This window comes from Mustela lutreola, chromosome X (assembly GCF_030435805.1).
Source record: "Mustela lutreola isolate mMusLut2 chromosome X, mMusLut2.pri, whole genome shotgun sequence".
Taxonomy (NCBI): Eukaryota; Metazoa; Chordata; class Mammalia; order Carnivora; family Mustelidae; genus Mustela; species Mustela lutreola.
Window position 1 is genome coordinate 55,965,979 of NC_081308.1, and position 23,510 is coordinate 55,989,488.

At 45.6% G+C, this 23,510-nt stretch overlaps 1 protein-coding gene across 1 annotated transcript in view; it reads left to right on the forward strand.

Annotated features, from left to right (window-relative positions):
• The first annotated feature begins 14,586 nt into the window (after positions 1-14,586).
• The window catches only part of LOC131822047 (conserved oligomeric Golgi complex subunit 2-like), a 502,532-nt gene continuing 493,608 nt past the window's right edge, over positions 14,587-23,510 (forward strand). Inside the window, exon 1 of the mRNA XM_059158438.1 lies at positions 14,587-14,812. Coding sequence (XP_059014421.1) covers positions 14,741-14,812 — 72 coding nt within the window. The 5' untranslated portion in view covers positions 14,587-14,740. The remainder of the gene's footprint in view (positions 14,813-23,510) is intronic.

A 23,510-nucleotide genomic window follows, 5' to 3' on the forward strand; every position in this document is an offset into this window, starting at 1 on the left:
GTGGAAATTCAGGATATATAGCACACCTCGAGTTTTGCTGTCATCATTTTAATAAAAAAATATGAATAAAAATATTTTTAAGACACGTGAGTAAAGACTAGAAGTGCAGTCCTTACAGGCTACCCACATCAAATGAGGTCACACATCCATTACATCGAAATTAAAATGGCTTCAAGTTCTCACCCTCTTCCCTCAAAGGAATCTGAAGGTTGAACATTGCTATGCTGTCACTTGGGATGCCATTGTTGGCGCTGTCACCTTGCAAGGACAGAAATATGCACTGGTTATTATGGGATCAGAAGGAAGAGTCACAGAAACCTGATTTAGGGGAAGAGGGTGAAAAAAATATCAGGGAAGAATAATTGAACTCTGCATTAGAAACTATTGATACAGTCTACGTTAACTCATTGAATTTAAATAAAAGAAGTTTAAAAAGAAAAAAAAATCAGGGAAGATGAGTAACCGTCCTTTATTTTCCATATTTTGATACTTTGACCATCATGAGTGCTTGCTGAAGCTGGAAGGACTGCCCCTCCAGGGTTGGTCAGCTCCTAGAGAGAGTTACCCCTCAGCTGGGAGTGAGGTTTTTAAATGCAAAGCAATGAATCTAGAGTCTGAATTCCTGACCACCTTCTCTGTGGAACTGTTACTCAGGGTCCGAATCACCCCAGGGCCAAGTACCAGACAACCAGGGACAGCCGTTATACCCCAGCTCCTGCTGAAAGTGTCCAAATCAGCCAGTCCCAACCTACCATCCCTACTTCCCCCATTCCTTCCTACAGAAACCACAATAAAGGCTCTTATCCTCAGTCCCATCCTGACGGAACCCGGTGCTCCCCTTTGTCCTCCCCCACCCCTCCCTGGTGGCTGCGCCAGCCCCCTCCTTCTGGGATCTGTGAGTAACCAATTGTCTTTTCAACAGCAGTGATCTCCTGGTCTGTTGGCCTTGCTATCCCTAAATGACAATAAAACCCCTAAGTCCAAACAAAGACTTCCTGGAGGAGGTGATGTATGAGGTGTACGATGTGTGAAGAATGTCTGGAAGTATTATCTTTGTATAACAAGCCAGAAAACAGGGTTTTAGGCACAGAGAGCAGCAGGTGTGACCAGATGCAGGTAAGAGAGAGCCAAAGCCATCCACGAATTCACAGGGGCTCACTGTGGTTCAAGCACAGAACCTGCGGAAGGAGCAGGGAAAAGTGGAATCGAGGAGATCATGTAAATGGTGGAAACTGTGGGCTATGTGTTGTGCCTGACCGCTGTAATTTCTCATCTTCCTCTTTCTGGGTACACAACGCCGTTCACTCTGGATAATTTCCCCTGTGCTTCACAGTATGAAGGTTCCTCAAAGAGGTAAATAGAATTACCCTAGGACCCAGCAATCCCACTACTGGGTATTTACCTAAAGATACAAATGTAGTGATCCAAAGGGGCATGTGAACCTGAATGTTTACAGCAGCAATGTCCACAATAGCCAAACTATGGAAAGAACCTAGATGTTCATCAACAGAGGAATGGATAAAGAAGATGTAATACACACACACACACACACACACACACACACACACACACACACACACAGGAATACTATGCAGCCATCAAAAATGAAATCTTGCCATTTTCAATGACTTGGATGGAACTAGAGGGTATTATGCTAAGTGAAGTAAGTCAATCAGAGAAAGGCAATTATCATATGATCTCTCTGATATGAGGAATTTGAAATGCAGGGTAGGGGATCATGGGAGGTAGGGAAGGAAAAAATGAAACAAGATGGGATGGGGAGAGAGCCAAACCATAACAGACTTAATCTCACAAAACAAACTGAGGTTTGCGGGGATGGAGGGGGTATGGAGAGGGTGGCTAGGTTATGAACATTGGGCAGGGTATATGATATGATGAGTTCTGTGAAATGTGTAACACAGATGAATCACGGACCTGTACCCTTGGGGGCAAATAATACATTATAAGTTAATTTAAAAAAATTTCACCTGTGCTTTATGCAGTCTGAGGGAGGATGGGCACACATATAAACCCATATAGTGATTGGTCCACCTGACACCAATAGGACCAATCTGAGTCTCCCTGGGATTGATATGTAAATGACAGGAAGACAATGTTCTCTCTTTAGGCGAGTGACTGGCCTTGCTGGTTGGGATTCAGGAGCTGGCAATGGCCATCTTCCTGGACACTTGAAGAGTCCGACCAGAGAAGAAAGCAGCCATATGGAGACAAGTAAACATGAGACATGGACAAAGAGAAAAGTGTTTTGCCGGTTTCCAGTCCCTAGTTCTTGATTCTGAAATTTTAGTTCTGCAGCTCTTCTTTTGACTTTTTAAAAAGATTTTTTCTTTATTTATCTGACAGAGATCACAAGTAGGCAGAGAGGCAGGCAGAGAGAGAGGAGGAAGCAGGCTACCTGCAGAGCAGAAAGCCCGATGTGGGGCTCGATCCCAGGACCCTGGGATCATGACCTGAGCCGAAGGCAGAGGCTTAACCCACTGAGCCACCCAGGTGCCCCGTCTTCTTTTGGATTTGTATGAACTTCTGTGGTATCCACCCCTACAGGAACCTGGACATTCCTTTGTTTTTTGTTTGTCTGCTTGCTTTTCCCTTTTGGTTCCTCCAGTTTTCTTTGGATTGCTGCCACTTGCAAGCAAAGGGTCTTGTAAAAATACCACACCAAGGAAATTCACACGTCCTTAGGAGCTATTGAGTAAGTTCCTGTAGGGGGAAGGACACAATGAGATGCACATTTTAGAGTGATCATCTTAGAATAAGTTTAGAGGATGAATTGGTGTGAGGAGGGGAGGGAAAGGGGCATATTCCTGAAGATGAGAAGACAGGTTGGAAGGCCGTTATGGTCATTCTGGCAAAGTATGGTGAGTGCCTGAAACAGAAGAGAAAAGGGGGCTGAGGAAAGATTAAACTTACACAAGGTGAGAAGACTAATGAGACTTTATGAAATCTGAGTTTGTGAAATCGGATATTGCTAGGCTTTTAGCACACTTACTTTGGGACCTAATCTTCAAAAATATTTAAATATCTCTGGTGGTAACAACACCATCGTCTTTCCAGTGATTAAGAACTCTGAAATCTTAATCTGGCCTGGGCTGTAGAATGTCAGCTGCGGCTTGAGCACAACGAAAAGCCATTGAAGGGTTTTACACTGGCGGGTGGAGGGTGGTCATGGGATTCCTTTTGCATTTTTAAAATGTCATTTTTGGCTGCTGTGTAAAGAATGGATATAGAAAAGGCAAAAATAGAAACAAATCATTCTCCAATGTTTACGGAACATCTACTATGTGTCAGGTACTGTTCTAAACCCTAAAGACAGAATGGTTAACAAGAGACAAAATAAATTTGATGTCCTCTTGGAGTTTTCATTTTAGTTGTTGAGTGAGAAATGAAGCAAATAAATATACATACATATCAGGGGTTGATGTGGGGTAGGAAGGAAACTAAGCTGAATGAGTGGACATGGGGTGTGGGGGTTTAGGGGAGCAGGTTGGTATTTTCTATGGGACTGTGTCAGGGAAGTCTCCCTCATTTGAGGAAAGACCTGGAGGAAATTAAGGAACGAGCAGCTGTGCTGTTTGGAGAAGAGCATCCCACACAAAGCAAACAGTAAGCCCAAAGTGGGAGCACATCTGGTGTGTTAAAAGAATGACACAGCGACCAATAATGCTGGGCAAAAAATGAGCAAGATGGCAAGTGGTAGGAGGTAGGTAAGTAAGGTAGTGGGGTCAGATCACATAAAGTCTTGAAGGCCATTGTAAAGATTTGCCTTTAACTTTGTGCCAGATGAGAAGAGCTTGGATGGTTTTGAAGAGGTGAAAGACCCCTCTCCCCTTGCTAAAGGCTTGTTTAAGTAACCTGATGTCCCCAAAGCACCCCCTATCCCCTTGCTGAAGGCTTGATTGTTCCCATAGCCGGATGGCAACACATACCAGGATGTCTATTGTCTGTGATCACCCGGTCTGTCAAAAGAAAAGACAGATGAGGAATAGAGTATACCTGGGACTTTCCAGAGTGCTGAGCCAAGGCCCACCAGAGCAAACCGTTGTGTCCTTGCCTTAAACCCAGTGCCTGACAATGCTTGATTTAAGTTAACCAATCAGATCCCTGTAACCAAGCATCTGCTTCTGTAAGCACGCTTCCCGCCACCCCAACCTTGCCCTTTATAATCTGCTCCCCAACTTAGCCCGGCGCGCTCAGCCCACAAAGGCTGATGCGTCCGCAGGCGCCTGTGTAACCAATAAACCTCTTGCAACTTGCATCCAGTGGAGGCTTGGTGTCTGCTTCTTGGGTGCGGATCGAGGGTCTTTCAGAGGCTTGACTTGATTTAGATTAGAAAAGGATCAGGGCGCCTGGGTGGCTCAGTGGGTTAAGCCTCTGCCTTCAGCTCAGGTCATTGTCTCGGGGTCCTGGCATCGAGCCCCGCATTAGGCTCTCTGATCATCAGGGAGCCTGATTCTCCCTTTCCCACTGCCTGCCTCTCTGCCTACATGGGTCTCTCTCGCACTCTGTCAAATAAATAAATAAAATCTTAAAGAGAAAAGAAAAGAATCACTCAGGCTGCTGTGTGCAGAACGGACTTGCGGGGTTGTGAAGTGGGGATGCTACTTGCATTAATGTAGACTGAGATTTCTATACTGCTGGCATTTGGGGCCATATTAATTTTTGCTATGGGGAGCTGTCCTGTGCACTGACCACTAGATCACAGGAGCGCCCTTTCCCAACTCCCAAGTTGTGACAACGAAAAGTGTGTCCAGACCCTGTCAAAATCCCCTGGGGGGGGGAGCAGGTGCACAAAACTCTCCTGGTTGAGGACCACTGATCTGGGTGAGAGGGGGTATTGGCCCAGACCAGAGCAGTAGATGCAGGGGTGGGGAGAAGGGGGGAGATTCTGGGTGTATATTGAAGACAAAACACGCAGGATTTATAAATATATTAAGTGTGGAGTGTGCGGAAAAGACAAGAGTTGGGATGATTTTACAATTTTGGGAGCCTGAGGCCCTGGAACAGTGACGTTCCCACTTGCTAAGATGGGAAAGACGACGGGAGAAACAAGTTTGATAGGCAACAGGTGTTTGGTTCTGGAGATGGTGGCTGAATCCACATGGGGATGCCCAACCAGCAGCTGAACACACGAGTGTGGCATTCATGGGTGAGGTCTAGGCTTGAGGCACAAATATGAGCACCGTTAGGACATAGGGTTCAAGCTCTGAGAAGAAGTGGGCTTACCTATGCAGTGAGTATGGACAGAGGTGTGTTTGGCAACATGATAAGGCAGCTTCATGATATCTGTCCCCTGGTATTTGTCCTGTGAGTATGGATTGGAGTGTGTATGGGACGTGGGACTTGCTTTTAACCAATAGAATTTGGCAAGGAAAGAAGATGTCACTATTATAATCTCATTATATTAAATCAGACTGTTTTACTGATTGGAGTGAGAGGCTGTCCTGGACTTGAAGAAGCAAAGAGCCAAGTTCAGAATCACCTGTGGAGAGAGTTATATGGCAGGAAACCGCAAGCAGCCTCTGGGGGCTGAGGATGGTTTCCAGTTAACAGCCTGGAGAATCTCCCTGGCCCGCCCCAGCATGGGTTGCCCCCCAAATCACACAGCTACAAGGAAATGAGTTCTGCCAACAACCCGAGTGAGTTTGGAAGCAGAGCCTTCCCTAGTGGAACCTGCACGTGAGAACACAGCTTGGTGGGCGCCTTCTCTCCTCCTTTGAGTGAGACGCAGAGCCGAGGACCCTGGTTAAGCTGTGTCTGGCCTCCTGACAGCTAGAGATGGTAGGATAGTAAACTGAGCTGTTTAAAGTTACTAAACTTGTTATTATTTGTTATGAAGTAACTATTAAAAACAAAACAAGAGGCCCAAAATGGAGTTGCTTATGCTAAGCCCCATGTCCCCCCAACCAGACTTAATTATGATTTCAGCTGTCCCAGAAATGGAATCTGAGCCCAGGCAAGCAGACACCACCTGATCCCTACTCCCTCGGACCCCTGCCATCCCCAGAAGCCAAGTCACCTGGCCATAACCAACCTGCCTTGTTTGCCTGATGTGAATTCCTTGCTCCTCCTCTCTTCTGCCTATAAAAGTATTTCATTTTGTACTGCTCCTCCGAGCTCCTTTCAGTCTGCAAGCAGGATGCTGCCCATTTCGTGAATCATTGAATAAAGGCAATAGGTTCTTTAAAATGTACTCAGCTGAATTTTTATTTTTTTTTAACACAACAGAAAACTCAAGCAGAAGGTCCGAGTCCCAGAGCACAGGACTGATGTCTAAAGGTCAGGAAGCTCAAAAAAACCCAGCCAGGAAAGGAGCCATCATCACTGACCAGTGTGGAAGAGGAAGGGAGAGCCAACATCACGATGAAAAAGATAGAATATTTCCAGAGAAGTGGAGGGACTTCTATGTCTATAGGACTGACAGGTTGAGTCATTTGGATCTGAGGGTTAACCATTGGGTTTGGCAACTTGGTGGTGATTAGCTATCTTGTAAAATATCTGTGTAGGTGTAGTCGTGGGACCAATGACTGTTAACAGTGTCTGAAGTGCAAAAAAAATTTCAGGGTTTGGATTCAAATGGGAGCAGTGGATATAAAGAGCAGTGAGCAAGTCTGACTTCTGTTTTGGAGGTCAAATCAGTTGGTTTTGCTGATGGATTAGATACGAGAAAAGGGAAAGGGGGAATTTATCCCAGGGGCTGAGGCTTTAGCCAGTAGGTGGTGGGGATGCTGTTTACTAAGATGGGGAGACTGGGACAGGAGCAGGTTGAGGAGGGAGCAGGATAGAAATCATGGTGAAAATAAGACTCCTGTTACATATTCATGGAGAAATATGCTGCAGGCAGCTGGCCATGTGATTCTCAGCTCCAAGGGCGGGTTAGAATTAAAGACGTTAACTTCAGAGCCTTCAGCTTCTACAAAGAACTTAAATCAATGATGTTGAATGGAATCGGCTAAAGCAGTGGTTTTTAAACTGGGGCTGGGAGGCAAGGAGTTTTGCTCCCAGGGCCGATTGAACAATATCTGGCGACATTTTTGGTGGTCACCACTTGGCGGGGGGGTGCTGCTGGCATCTAGTAGCTAGAGACCACAGATGCTGCTAACTGTCCTGCAGGGCACAGGACAGCCCCACAGCAGAGAATCACCCACCAGGTATCAATAGTGCTAGGTTGAGAAAGCCTGATCGAGGGAGAGAGAGAGAGAGAGAGAGAGTGAACTCATAGCTACAGAAGACCCAGAATCAAGCTCTTCAAAGGGGCGGAGATGAAATAGAAAAGCAAATTGAGAATACAGATCCAGGATGGTAGGAAGAGAAACCATGTGATTAAGAGGGCACTAAGGAAGCGGGAACCTGGAGACACTGAGTACATCCACGTTTGCTAGTAATAGGCGTGTATGGTGCATGGACCGCCTATGAGAATTCACACACCTTGCACATTTTTAAGTGGACATCTGAAACTTTTTAATCATAAAATTTTCATCACAATATATGTATATTTTATTAACTCGGTGTTGAAAATATTAAACATTTAAAAAATGAGATAGAGGGAACCTGGGTGGCTCAGTCACTAAGCAGCTGCCTTTGGCTCAGGTCATGATCCCAGGGGCAAAGGCCCACATTCCTGATCAGCAGGAAGCCTCCTTCTCCCTCCCCTGCTCTCCCTACTTGTGTTCTGTGTGTGTGTGTGTCTCTACCAAATAAATAAATAAATCTTGAAAAAGAAAATGAGATAGGAAAGGATCGACTTCATTGGAATAACATTTGCTGCTCCAAGTTGATTTTTTTTTTTTAAAGCAGAACAGTCTCATTTTCTGTTTTTTTATTTCCCAAACCACACTGGAATGGAATGAAACCATTAAAATCCTTACTTGTGCTTTTTCCTATTATGTCCCTAAAAATATGTTGTTTAATTTAAATATGAAGGAATGAGTGTCATTAACCAAAACTGATTGTTATTCTGATGTCAGAGCACTTCCAACATCTGCCCAAATCCCCTTTCCGATGTTAACCTTTACCCTAATAAGGAGAGGAAGCCCTAAAGGCAGAGCCCCAGGACTGCCCACAGAAGGGCATTATTTGAAACAAAACTGGTATTTCAACTTTGGTATCAGCCCAAGTCCTACACTCTAATAGGATCTGAGAGGAGTGTCTTGATCTTCCAGGAAGGAGAGGAGTATCCTGATATCAGACCCAAGAATGGGCATATCACCTATCCTACAGAGCATACATGGAGTTTGGATCTGGAAATGGACTCCCTTAAAATGATCTGCACATAAGGATTCTTTATAGAGATTTTTCAACTACCCTTGGGGACATGGTACCCTACACCCACAGGTGTAGACAAATATTTTACAAGCTATGCTGGGAATGAGGTGGGGAGAGAAATATGGAGGTTGTTATAGGAAGATAGAAGGTTAAAGGAAGTCTTTGATTTGGGTTTTTTCCTTTTGTTTTTAAGAAAAAGGTCATTTGTCTTCTGACTGGAAGGATCCATTGGAACAAGAACTTGATATTGACCCTGGAGTGAAGTCCTGGAGAGGGCTGGAGGGAACAAATCCCAGGCATAAGGAAGAACAAACCCCAGCTGGGGATGTCTGCTCTTCTCAATAAACCTGCGCTGTCTTCAACTCTTTCTGTGTTTCTTGTACACTTCTCCAATTACCATGTAAATTCCATGATGCCAGGGACTTTTCTGTGTCGTTCACCACAGATTTACAAACACTCAGGGCAGTGTGTAGCACACAGTAGGTACTGACTAAATATTTGTTGAGTAAATGTCTAAAAAAAATTAAAAATGGATACAAATGTAGGTATAGATTTGATTGGGTGGTGGTAAGATAAGGGAATTCCTGCACAAGGGGCTTTTATTTTCTTGAAGTGTGACACTAGTGATGAAGTTTTGGAACACAGGTGAGGTTTGGTGGGGTGAGGTCCAGAGCCGATGACCAAGAAAGGATTCTTGAGACGTCTTAGGTGCAAATGGTGGTTTTATTAAAACACAGGGACAGGACCCAGGGGCAGAAAGAGCTGCTCAGACAGAGGCATGGTTGACTGGGAGCTGAGGAAGGTGAGGACAAAGTGGGTGTCCAGAAGGACTGTCATATGCTAAAGAAGAATTTCAGGATGAGTGAGACCTGGTTATTGTCAAGTCAAGGCTGTTTTTGCCTCCAATGAGGGAAAGCATGAAGACAGTTGAGAGTTTCCTGGAGATATGTTACATTCCTCCTATCACACATCCTTGTCAGTGGGCTTTGGGCTTAGAAGAAATTCAGTTTTATTACACTTCCCTTCCCCTTAGCCTCCCTCAATTTTATGGAGGGGAGGGTGATGTTAGGGCTTCCGGAAACTGAGGTATGCGTCTCTGGAAGTCAGGCTATTGATGAGAAAGCTTCTTCCTTCCTTGTAAGTCGCTAGGACATTTGTAGATGGAGGGAGACTCCTGTCCTGCAGGACTGGGATCTCTATCAGTTAAGCATCGTTTTTCCTTTAGGGCAGCCGGGAGTGCATGAGGAATGTTACACATATGGCATGGGGAGAGGGTGTAGGCTGCCAGTTTCTGCTTTGTCCTCAGTTTGCCTTCTGCTCCCTCATCCATAGGACAGGAGCTGAGAGTGAGGTGACATAGTTCAGAAGAGGTGGGGGTAGGTATTGTTGAGGCAAGTCTTGAAGGTGTGAAACGGTCATCCATTAGAGGGAAAGCAAACTCACCGGAGAGACAAGGGAGTTTGAAGCCAGAGTTGAGTATCCACTGGAGAATTGTGGTCAAGTGTTTTAAAGGACAGCAGGTTGGCTCAGCTGTATGATTCCTTCCTGGTTTCTGGTGCATGCCGCTGGCATTGGTAGAATCATTTCTAAAGAAACAAAACAAAAGAGGATAAGCCGTTCTTTCAGAAACGATGATGAATCAAGTTTTGAACATGCTGGGTTTTGAGGCACAGGTGGGACATCAGTGAAATAGCATGAGTAGGTAGTCAGTTACACGGGCCTGGTGGGTAGGAAAGAAACAGATGGTCGTGTATCAGTGGGAGAGATGTTGGCTAGGGAATGGGAGCTGAAACCAAGGGCACAGTTGATATCACTACAAGAGCGGGTAGCTTGGAAGAGAAAGGTTAACTGAACCCCTGGGGAAACCCTGATGGGAAAGTCACATGCATTTCTCAGGCATGCCAATGTTGACACAGATTATTGTAACTCCTGGGGGCCAGAAGCCATGTCTTTGAGATTCATTCATTCTCTGCCTCTGGCATAGCCTGGGCCACATTGATGGTAATTTTAAAATTCATTCCGATTTGATTTCATTGCACTTTTCATTTACCAGAATCTTGTCATGGTTTGCTAGTGTATCATTTTCTCGAAAAGATTAAATAAGGACCATTTTACAAATATGAGATGAACGCCTGAGGGATTTTGTTTAATTCATTCATTAGCTCGAGAACCACTAAGAGGTTACCACCACTTCAAGCAAGAATCTCAAGGCAGACACATATACAATCAGTAATACTTAAACGAATTTGCTTTGATAGATGCAAATAGATATGCAAGTAGAATGCAAATGGATGCAAAACTGCCTTCTACCAAAAGAAAGGGGGTCAACTGTACTTCCAGTGGACAAAATTCATTTACATATAGCTAGACAAGATCATCTGCATCCACATCAATTATGTACAGTCTATAGAATTACAAAATAGCTCAAAGACAAGAAAGGCACAGAATATCCCATAGAATTGGTCAGCCCAGAAGGGTACATGAGACAACACCTGTTTTCCCTTGGAAGACACTATAATCTTTTAGGTTCATTTCAATGTCTTTCGTGATTTTGCCTATGCTTTAAAAGAAAAAAAAGTTACCCTTATCATTCTTATTAGTTTGAAAAAAACTAATAAAATACTAGTCTGTTATAAAATACACATGGAAGAATGTTCTGGCACTATCATACCCAATTTGGGGTACTAACTGATTAGGAAGATGAGGCAGAATTTGGGAGCCCCTAGGATGAGTCTGTTTCTGGTTGGAATGGGAAACATTTAAGAATCAAACTAAATGATCTCAAATCCACTCTGGAATGAAACGGATTATAAGGAAAATACAGAAGATGTTGAAATGGACCTGTTGGCTCATTGTGAGCTTTCCTGGTTGAATGGAGACCTCTACCATGATGCTTGTCCTCTATGTCCCACCCGTCCCATACCTGCTATCCTGGCACCACAGGGGCACCACACTTTAGGCTCAGTCTGCAGTTCCAAATGGAAACCCTCTGTTCCCACAGTGGTGAACAGGATGACTCTGGTTTCTGGTGGAAGCGTCAGCTGCTTTAGTCCAACAGTTCAAGAGAGGATCAGAAGAGCATAAGGACGATATTGGGAAAAAATGCTCGGACGAATTTCCAGAACACAATATTTCTCTTTGCAATTTTTGAGTGTTCTGTAGCCAACCTGCCAAAAAAATGTGAAAACTATAAATATAGAGGAGTAGGAAGGAGAAATGAGGACCTGTCACAGTGTCAGCGAAAATAGGGAACTGAGAAACTTCCAGAGATTCAGAGTCAAAGGGTTTAATATTTACTTAGAAAAGAAGTCATGGGCACAAGCTCTAGGATGAAATGAAGGAAAGAGAGGCAAGTTAGGGAATCGAGAGAGAGAGAGAGAGACTTGAAGATAAAAAGAAGTCAACTTAAAGTCTCATTCCTCATTAAGGAAAGTACAGATCAGAGAAGAGGGGAGAGACTGGGATATAGTTGATCGCCAATTGTGTCTGGCTCTGATTTGTATCCACTTTTTCATTTCATCTTGCAGCCTGTTTCCTGGATTCCAGCTTCTATTTCCTATGAAATAGGTACCATCACCAAAGACGAGAGTCAAACATGTAACAGTAGTCAAATCTTTAACAGCGCGGACAACTAACTAACCAAAACCTGGCCCGGGGACCCCTGCAGAGTCAAGTGTTACACGCCCAGTGCCTGGATCGCGAGGCCATGGTAGGGATCTTGGGAAGGGTTCAGGGTAGGGAGACATACAGCAGGTTCTGGCCAGAGGCTAGTCACCAAACTTTGTGTGGCTGAAGGGGTGTGTGTACCAGCTGAATGTCAGCTCCCAGATGAAACTGAGGGAAATGTCCTTTGGGAAGGTTTCCGCTGACTCTCTGCCTTTCCTTCGTCTTCCCCAGGGTGTTCCATTAGCATTTGGGGTCTGGGGTCTTGCCTGTTGCTCCTGGCTTTGGTGGGCCACGCCACTGCCACAGCCAGGGCTCCAAGTGGCAGTGCACTGTATGGGGTCTTGACTGTTCCCTCCTGACTCTCGGAAGGAGAGCAGGCAGCAGGGATTTTCATTCTTTGTTGGCACCTACTCTCTTCAGCAACCCCAAGATCAGTACCCCAGGCTGCACAAGCTCAGGTTCATGTCTTTACCAAAGGCCGGCAATAATTTCAGAAAGGAATGACAATGAAGGTAAAAAACAGTTCAACTACTCGCTCATCTGGACTTCTAGGGCAGGTGGGGTTCCCAGACAACTTTGTTCCGTCGGTCTGGCACCCTTGCCCCCCCTCTCGGTGCCTTGGTGATGAGTGTGGGCCTTGCTGTTTGTGCTGCTTGAATTTGCCCTTGTTGCTTATTAGCACTGTGGCCCTGGGCTAAAAGTCATGCCTCTCAGAGCCAATCGGAATAGCTTATTAGAACTATTGATTCTGACATAGTGGGCCTGTGCAGAAATCTCTCTTCTTCATCCCTCCTCCTTCTCAGTCTTCCCCTCCTCCACCTCTTCCTCCTCCTTCTTTGATGTGTAAACCAAGGTATTTGGGGAGCAGGGAATGATGTGATGTTTGGGATTTACTTTAAAATATATTCCAGACCTCCCCCCTCCCCCCAAAACAAAAATACAGGCACTTCGGGGGCAGTAGAAGGAGGAGGGCCTAAGAAACAGTTGGGGAAGCAGAGTGATAAGTACTGGGAAGGGCTGCGATCCTTCTGCTCTACACACTTTGGTGTATGCTTGAGAATTTTCATAATAAGAGTAAACAAACAAAGACCAAATAATGAGGCTTTCATTCCCTATATCCAAATGACCACAACAGGGCATAGAATGCACTTTCATAGTTGCTCCCCTGGCAATTTATTCTGATTCTCCAAATAAGATTCCAACTCTCGTCCTACCTGTCATAGTCTCTGGATATTGACTGGCAATGTTTTCCTCAACAAGGCCTTGCCAGGCCCACTGCTAGGGAATGTATTGTTTCAGATTCTGTACTCACGTTTTAAAGATTCTTTTTAATTTATTTATCAGAGAGAGAGAGGGGGAGAGAGCGAGCACAGGCAGACAGAATGGCAGGCAGAGGCAGAGGAAGAAACAGGCTCCCTGCTGAGCAAGGAGCCCGATGTGGGACTCGATCCGAGGACGCTGGTATCATGACCTGAGCAGAAGGCAGCTGCTTAACCAAGTGAGCCACCCAGGCGTCCCTGTACTCACGTCCTAAAAAAAAAAAAAGTGACCAGTTTTCCGTTTGGAGTGACTCGAATGCAAGACTCACTCTAAGCCCTTGTCTTGCTGTGTCCCACCCCTTTCTAAGGACTGCTTGTGCTATCTCTGTGAGATCACAGCATTGGGAGGGGCAGCCCAGGCCTGGGCTATTACAGCTAAGCTGCAGCCTGAAGGGCGCGCGTGAGATCTGTGGTTTGAGCTGTCAGAGTCTCACGGAGAAAAAAAAAGAGAAATGAATCATCATTTGACCATGACATTCCCACTAAAGGGGAGGACAGTGGGAGAAAGAGCAAGGGAAGAGGAAAGAAAAATCTCAAAATAAATATGGGGTGGATGGCAGGAGGAGGAGGGGGTCTCGGAAATTGGGGACAGGTGTGGCGATCGAACCAACGCTAGTCACAAACACACGATTCCGCCCATTCTAGAGTGGACTGGACATAAACATGCTCGCACATCTACTTGTCGGCTGCGTTTTGTCTGCCGGTAGCGAGGTGATTCTTTAAGAGCTCTGAGAACCCAAACTTGTGGCCGCCCCGCAGCTGAGCCGAAGTGGAGCTGGGAGCTGCCCAGACGACCTGAGGCTGCCAGCTGACCACCTTCCTCCCTACAGATCGCTGGAGCCAAGCTCAGCGGGGGAGAAGCCACGCTCGCGGGTGGGTGCCGGGGCTAAGGGCGGAAGCCGGGTTCCCACAGAGGCCTCCGCGCCCAGGCGGCTGCAGCGGCGGCGCCGGGGGACCGGAGGCCTGACACCGGGATGCGCCCCCCACTCTGGACAACCGGCCGCAGAAGTAAAGGGCCAGCATCCCGCCACAGCTATGCTTCCCGCGGGACAATCTCGGGAGAAGGTCCTGGAAGAGGCTCGCAGGCCGGTTTTCCGAGGGAAACGGCGAGGTGGGGAGGGAGCGCCCATGACCCTCCCCGCCCTCCCCTCTCCCGCTCACCCGGCCGCACAGGCGACAGGACTGTTCCGAAGAAACGTACTCGGGGTTGTAGTGTCGCCCTCCGCCACACGGGGCTGGATCACCTGCTGGCTCGGCGGCATCGGTCCGGGCTCCTCTCTTGGTGGAGGCAGGCGGAGGCGCGCCTGCGGCGTCCTCTTTCATTGGCCGCGGCGAGGGCGCTGCCATGTTGGAGGAAGCGGTGCCTTCTGTGAGGTGGAAACGCCGTGGCTTCACCCATAGCGTTGGGGAGCGCAGCCTCCTACCTTTCCTTCTCGCTGGAGTGTTGGTGCTGAGAGGCGGCGGCCGGCGGGATGGAGAGAAGTAGGATGAACCTGCCCAAGGGGCCGGACACGCTCTGCTTCGACAAGGACGAGTTCATGAAGGTGCGCGCCTGGTCTCTGCTCCCCGGAGCCGGGCCGTGTGTGGCCTGCCCTCCTTGGCCCTCCGGGGCCTCTCCTCGGGCTTCTCCTGCGGGCTTCCTGGGCCGTCCCCGCCCCGGAGGGGTCCTCGGCCGGGACCTCACTGCACTTCGCAGTGAGTCTCTTGGCCTCGGGTGGGCTAGGTGCAGCCTGAAGAAAGCACTCCTGTGAAATCGTACACATTGAATGAAAAGGCCTGAACGTTCAGGGCAAGTGGTTTTGAGCTAAACGTAAAAGCCCCGGACCCGTAGGATCCGCCTCTGGTACCGTGCGGCACAGTCAGACCGCCGCTCCCCCGGCCTGACAGAAGTCTCCCAGTGCCTTGTGCCTAGAAGCTCAGCGACTGTGCGTTGAACACATCTCTGAACGCACGTACTTACCAGAAATCGGGTCAAAAAGGCACTTAACCTAACGTTTATGCCTGACTTTCGTCTTAAGCTCCCGGAATGAGAAATCTGAAAGACTGTACTGTCCTTACTGGTTCTGGTCCAGTACTACAAAGCATACCAAGCTCCTTTTCTAAAGTTGCCCTACTTCTCTTGGTGAGGTCAGCCTGAAGCTGGCAGCAGATAACTGTAGGACATAAACTTACAGAATAGAAATTTAAACTGAAAAGACTTTACTGACAGGAAAGGTTCATCAGACATAGCCTTGAAAATGTGCCAAGGTTTGAATCAGAGCCAGGAGGAGCTTTATCTGTTTTCTGTATCCCTCTGGGTCTGTACTTAAACTATCAAAACGTATATGTTTAATTTCTAAGGATTGGGATTTAGTAGCTGGGTTCAGTGTTAAAAAGTTTTGGCTCTGCCGGTACCTAAAATTCTGAAAAGAGTTTGAATTTCTTACTTTTTTATGGCTTCAAGTCATAATATGTTTTTTTCTTTTTTGGGTTAACCAGCTAGTTCCTTTTTGATACTTGCATTCAGATCACATCTCCCAAACTCTGGTTTTAAAAGTGCTTATGTCTGGATCCTCTGCGGTGTGGCCATATCATTTTTAATATGTAGGGATGTCTAGATGAAGGTATATTGTACTCTTGTTCTTGTATGGTGATGTTAAGCCACTGTAATAAAAGGTGTAAATTGAATGGAGTGTCTGAAGGAGAGCACAGAGTGAATTCTCTGATCCAGAAACCTTTTTTTAACGAAGGACACGTGATGAGGAGAGAGGTCATTGGAAGAAGAAAAGCACACACACAGACTTAAAGAATCTCAAAGCACGGAAGTCTCTTTAGCTTGTCTGTCTTTGGACTTCGTCAGGCTTTCTTTGGGCCTAACACTAGCATTTTCTCACACTTCCTCGCCCCGCCATCTTTCTCACTCTGAGCTGACAGAATGCCTTTGGTCAAAGCAGCTTCGGAAAATAGAAATCTCAAAATAGCAGTTCTAAAGTAGGACTTAGAGGTAGGGAGAGAGCAAACTGGGAAAGTGGCTAGAATGCCAGCAATTCCATATTCTTTCAAGGCTCTGAAATTTCTGAATATAATGTACAATTTGTAGTGTTAATGAACGTGACCCCTTCATACATAGAAGAAAAATACATGGAACAGCTGTTCTGTGTAAAGTGGTATTGATCTTCTATGTGGGAGCTGGAGATAAAGGTTATTTGCAATCTGTGTTTCCGTCAGAGAGATGTTTTGTTAAGTTACAGTTGCGAGGCAGAAATGAGTGGAGAGCTTGCTGTCGGGGTTGTATTTCTACATAGGTGTCTTGTTTGGCACATTTTGGAATGAGACTGGGATGGTAGAAAGGGAGATGGGGTGGGGCTGCGGGTTGCACCTTGGACACTGCATACATTGAGGGGTCCACATTGATGCAGTCTTCACGGTAGAGCTGCAGTCAGGTTTACAGCAGGAAGTTGCATGGTCATATCTGTTGAGTTCGAGTGGACTGGTGGCAGGAGACTACTTAAAAAGTCATGTTTAGGGGCGCCTGGGTGGCTCAGTGGGTTAAGCCTCTGCCTTCGGCTCAGGTCATGATCTCAGGGTCCTGGGATCGAGTCCCGCATCGGGCTCTCTGCTCAGCAGGGAGCCTGCTTCCCTCTCTCTCTCTCTCTCTCTCTCTCTGCCTGCCTCTCCATCTACTTGTGATTTCTCTCTGTCAAATAAATAAATAAAATCTTTAAAAAAAAAGTCATGTTTATGAGATCTAATGAGAAATAGAATGGGAAAGGTATGCAAAAGAGGTAGGTGATCAAAGTGCAGGAATGGCAGATGGGGAAGGGTCACCTGGGGCAGAGGCACTGGCAACATCATACTTTGTCGGCTTAGAAATACGAAAATCCTTTGGGTTGACAGCCAACTAATAGATGAGCAGGACATAAGGTATTGGTAGTAGGGGGAGAAAGTGGCATAACAGATAAATTAGACCATTTACATGGGTGTGCTATTGACATCACATGTAGCCTTCCTCTTCCATCTCAACATATGACTTCATCTCCAGTCGTACAGAAAAATTAGCAGCCATCCCACGGGACCTCCTCCATCCTGCTGATCATGATCCCATTCTTGTATTTGTCCCCTCTCCTCCTCGCCTGGTACGGGGAGGGGCTCTCCTTCCTCCTCGGGTTCAGTCTCCACTCTGGCTAAGAGTCCATGCCCTCCTGCCCTTCCAGGAGCCTGCAAGGATCCTCTCCCCTGCACTCCTTCCCATCATGTGCTCCTGTTTGATCCTCTCCCATTTGAATGCCCCAGCTCTAGGTATTGCCCTGTCAGTGTCGACCATCACAGCCAGTGCTCAGGGGTTGACTTGACTTTCCCACCTTCCACCCTTCAGGCCCTGTCGTTCCACTAAAGAGTTCTTACCAAAACTGTTTCTAAGTCAGCGCACCTGACCTTTCTCTGTCTCCTTACTCGACATCGCAGTAGACCAAATGCTCTGCATTGCTTCCTGTCTTTCTTCTACCTCTCTGATGTGTCTCCTGTGCAAAGTCATGCTCCTGGTAGCCACTGAATGCTCATTATGGGCTCAGCCCCGTGTTGCTTTCTTTCCCTAGATGACCTTTTGTGCAGCTTCATGACCACCTATCAGCAGGTAAGGTAGATTCCTGTCTCTGGCCCACACGCCTCCTGAGCACCAGTTCTGTGTATCGGACTTGCTTACCTTTCTTCTCGGATGTGTCTGTGGCCCCTCAGACTCATCAGGTTCAAGACGGAATTCATGAGCACCTCCTCCACTAAAAGCCACCTTTCTTATTCTATTGCCTCTCTCGGTAAACACTTCATCCGTTTAGCCTGGAGTCGGGAAACCAGAAGTCAACTCCTACTCTGTCACCTTTCCAAAATCTAATCTGTCACACCAAGTCCTGTGGATTTCGCTTCCTAAACCTCTTGAACCCATATACTTCTTTCCATCTCTTCTCATACCTTTGCAGTGCGCCCTTGCCATCACACCGTAGAAGCTTCTCACCCAGTCTCCATGTGCCTTCCTTGTCTTTCTGACCCCTGGTCTACACTGCAGGCTAGCCACTCTTGTCAGAATGCGGATGTGATCTTGTATGTACCAGGTGACTGGTCAGTCCACCGGCTCTTGAAAAACCATTTTCCCACGCACTCGAACGTATTTCAAAGAGAATCAGTCCCCCATGGGGTAGTTTTCCTTGGTAGACAGTTTGTTTCTGCGCTGTGCCAGTCTGCCTCCTTCGAACTTCTCTGTGTCAGTTCCTCTCTGGAACCTGTGGCTTCGTTGGCACCCCGGGTAGGCAGATGATGACCTTTTCCATGAGAAGTAAAGGCAGGAGCCCTCTGGATGGTGAATGTATGTACCCTCATGTTCCATAGGTAAAAGAACCGTGTATGTGGGTGGGGGGGATAAGTCCTTGAGGCTCCTCCCCGTTCTAATTGGGTGAACTGGGAATTTTGAGACAGGAAGCAGGTCATGTGTGTCCTTGTTTGCAGGGAGCATGCATTCTGATGGACGAAACGGAAAAGGGGAAGAATGAGCAGCTGCTCAGATCTGTTTTTACTGTGCTGGCTGATTAGCTGTGACCTGCAGATGTGGGTCCCATCCTCGGCTCTGCTCTCTGCCTGCTTATGTCTGACTTGGGGCAAATCACTCGCCTCCGGCCTTCTGTTTGCTTGTTAGTATAATGAGGTGGTGCTTATCTATGTGATCTTTGCCAGATCCTCTGAAAAGACTCATCCAACCTGGCTTGCAGATAAGGAAACTGAGGCCTGAGGTGTGATGACTTCCTTTAAAGCCACACAGCTAGTTGGGGCCAATCACAGGCCAGATCTCCTGACCCCCACACATCAGTCCTTGGAAATCCTACTGTAATATGTTCCTTTCCAGAGGCCACAGGTGGGAACTGAGGGAAGTGGGACAATCAGAACATTAAGAATAGCGCAGAAGATGGCACAATGTCCGCATGCCTTGGCACCTGCATTTCACCAATAGGGCCACCTCTTACCTTAGAAGAAGTTCCCACAGGGCTGGTGATCTGGATGCCTGGCCTGGAGTTTAGCTACGGTAAACGGGACCAGAGGGAAGTGATGGCTGTTTGAGGTGGACTTTGAGGTGGCTGGGGATAGCAGCTGACAGAGGAGGAAGAGGGAAGAGTGACAGACAGCAGATAGCCGCAGGCCCGCAGGTCAGCCACTGTTGCCCAGGCTCGCCCATCCCCAGGAGCCGTCTTCGTATCACAGGAGCTGAGTCCTTACCCTGTGGGTTCTTAGTTCGATGTCACGGCTTGATGACAAGATTCCATTCTCTTCCGCATCAGTTTGAGACAGATATCTTAATGAAATTCTAATTAGCCAAATATGGAATGTAAGCCTGCAACTCATTTTATAGAGAAATTTTCTTATGTGAACTACTTTCCCTGATGATAGAGGAGTTGTGACGATGTAACATCAGATAAAGTTTATCTGATTGGCACTTGTAAGAAGGGTTCCCGGCAAAAAAGAACTGTTTTTTCTGTTGTTGTTGTCCTCCCTTTTGATCTTTCCTTTCCATTATTATTATTATTATTATTTTTTTGTCTTGTGAGCGGTCATCTGATTTATAAAAAGATGCAACAAAAAGTAAAATGGTACAAGATAATCAGTTTCAAAACATAAAAAAGTGAGTGTCTTCAGCCATAGCTCAGAACAGAGGAACTGGGTAAGGAGAATTGCTTGTATGAACTGGCAACAGGAAAAGTTGGTAAAGGAGAGCTGAGGAACTCTATTAAGACATAGGAGTGAGGGGCTCTGTCATCATCTGACATTCGCTCAGTGTCGTCTATATGGTTAGAGATGTCCATGATGGGAACTCCAGCAATCTTCTGGGTCTGGGTCAGCTGATGCCACAGTGTAACACTCTGAATTGCTTCCGTACTGAGCAGTCATCTGCATAGTTTGTCTTGTGTGTACGTGGTAATTGTTTGAATCTTGGCTCTTTCGCAATCCTTAGAGCCTCTTGATACTTTCACCCCGGTTTCAGCCATTACACAGTCAGTTGTACAACTGGTACACTTGGCACACAGCCCGTCCATCATTGACCGGTCAAGTTTGGCCTAAATAGAAAAGTTGATAAAGTCGGTACCAACCAGGATGTGGTAAGTCGGCCCAGCTGTGTGTTTATATTGGAAAAAGCAGGAGGGGTGTTGGGGGACTTCTCTTTCCTTGAGTGCATGGGATCCTTCTTTTCTTTCTTTTTAGGTTTTAATCTGTCCTTCTCTCAGAGAAGGATCTCAGAGCTAAGCATTCTCAAAGCTAAGCATACTTGCTTGCTTTCTCTTGCTTCCCCATGTTCACACCATGCCCATTTCTCCTTGCTTTTGATTTTATAATTCATTCTTTGTAGTACCATAAAACTTATTTAAATAAAATGTTGGCCTACTAAGTTATTGATTATTAGTAAGTTCTTTGTTCAAAATTTGAGAGCAAGAAGTATTATGTAAATATATCTTTTTGTTATTTAACTAGTTTTACAACATTTAGCATCAAATTTCTTGAAACATTTAAACAAATTAATCACAAACTTGGGCTTGGGCTTTTTCTTTTTTTTTTTTTTAAAGTAATCTCTACACCCAACAGGGGACTTGAACCCACAACCCTGAGATCAAGACCTGCACGCTCCAGTGACTGAACGAGCCAGGTGCCCTTTGGGCTTTTTGTTTTTAAGTTCCTCAGGTGAGGGGGTGCCTTAGTGGCTCAGAGAGTTAAGCTTCTGCCTTCAGCTCAGGTCATGGTCTCAGGGTCCTGGGATCGAGCCCTGCATGGGACACTCTGCTCAGCATGGAGCATGATTCCCTCCCTCTCTGCCTACTTGTGATCTCTCTCTCTGTGTCAAATAAATAAATAAAATCTTAAAAAAAAAAAAGTTCCTTAAGTGATTGTAATGTGTGACCAGTGTTGAGAACTCTAGCACTGGATAATTCCTTTAAATAGCTCAAGAAATTAATTTTGAAAAGCGAACTAAAAGCCTACATAATTTATGATTGGTGTTAAATTGAGGGGAAAAAAGAGATAAAGAGAAGAAATCAGCTGGAACAGAGTGTAATTAGGTACTCAAATATTTGTTAGATGGATAAATACATTTACGGAATGTAGGGTTTTTTTTTTTTGTCTCTTCATAAATATGTCAAATGGGTATATAAATTCAACAAAGGAGTTTGATATAAAATTGATTAAAATGTTAGAACAGAAGTTTTTTAGAATTTTAGTGTTACTATTTCATGATGCTTTTAAGATGATCTCTCTGTAGATGGTGGGAAGATCTTGTTAGCATATGTTTTTAATTTCTCAAGCTTGAATAATTTAGTCACTGAACAAACATTTAGAATGAGTTTTGGGAGACACAAGTCCTAGATTATGTCCCCACCTAGCTGGGGCAGAGATTTGAGAGCAGGGGCTGGAGGGAGGAGCTCCAAGGACATTTTTGTATACATGCTGATACCTTGGGCGGGAACACTCTTCCCACACTTCCTGTGGCTAGCTCCTTTGTGTCATTTGGATCTCAACTCATTGTTCTATATTTCCGGGTTCATCCAAGTTTAAATACATCCCATTTGTCACTCAGACCTTTACTGTGTCCTCATTTCTTTTTAGCTGTGATCACTATTCATTAATCACTATTTGATCACTGTTCATTAATATAATGTTTGTTTACATATTTATTTTCTCATTTCTGCATTAGAATATCTGCTCCTTAAAAGCAGAGACCTTGTCTTTTCTTTTCATGACTGTGTCCCCAGGTCTTAGAGCAGAGCTGGAGTTGCATGATAAATATTTGAGGAATATTTATGGGATATACAGGGACATTTATTCATCTCTGTTGTCCATTGTTTTCAAGAATGGTTGGAAATACACACATACGTGAGCTCACACAAACTTTCTATGTCTTTCAACCCCTATGTAGTGTGCAGATTAGTGCTTAACTATTTTGGTTTTTTGTCTCGATGAAATGGGACATGTTTCAGGGCAGAGCTCATAAATTTCATATGCCCTCTTAGTACTTCTCATCATTACAGAGTGATGGTTCTGGGGGATTCTGCTTCTCGTGGAGATAGTATATAGTGATTTTATAAGTCCATGTATCTGGGAAGGAGTGTTTTACTTCTTGGCAGCTTAGAGAACTTCAATCTTTCCACATCCATGTAATTTTCATAGCATTAAAGCTACTAATTTCAGATTATTGGTAAGTTTTAAATGATTAATTCCCAGGTTACTTTGAATTAGTCTTTGTTTGCCATCCCTGATTGCAGCTAGTTAGTAAAGTAGCTAAACTTTTAAACTCTACTTGGTTTTAATTTTGAGTGATGTCACTGCTTCTCTTATGGTTAATGGTTCTTAATTACCTGCAGCTTGTCTGGTTTGCTCATTTATTTTCCTGTGTTCCAACACCTCTTGTGATCTCCCAACTTCTGGCCTTTTGGGGGATTTGTACTTTAACTGGGTTCAGATAGGAAATACCCCTGAGTACAAAGAGAAGTTATTTTTCTTCTAACTTCACTATCTCCTATTATTAATGTATTACATTGTTGTGGTACATGTGTTACAACTGATGAACCACCAGCATTGATACAGTATTAATTAAAATCCATGGTTTACATTAAGGTTCACTCCTCTTTCTATAGTTCTGTGGGTTTTGAAAAATGTATAATGTTATTTACCTACTGTTGGTATCTTACAGCCTAGTTTCATTGCCTTGAAAACCCCTGTTCCTCATCTTTTTGTTTCTTCTCCTCTCTCTGCACCCTCCTCCCTCACCCCTCAGCCCAGGATCTTTTTACTGTCTAGGCTTTTACCTTTTCAGAGTTGAAAGACACCCCCCCCCCCCGTCGTTAACTAATTAACTGCTCTTTTGTTGTGTGGAAGTGCCCCTCCTCCCCTTGCAGTGAAGGGACCCTTCCCCCAGGGTTGAATTCAGTGTGGCTGCTCTTTTGCCTTTCTGTGGCTGCTTGGCTTTGGGGGCATGACACTTGTCTCCTGTTTGAACAAGATACCTTCTCCTAATAGCCGAGGCATGGTCACATAGGCAAGGGGGCTGCATGGTCACGTAGGTCACGTAGACGGGGGGGGGGGGGGGGCTGCATAGTCACGTAGACAGGATGTCTTTCTGCTGAGTAATAAGGTCAAACTTCCCCTCTTTGTTTCCCCTTCCCGCCTTTCTCTTCGCGCGAGGGGGTCTTCCAAGGCCAATCCGCTAACACCAAGTATGCCTTTTTTCAAATGTTCAAA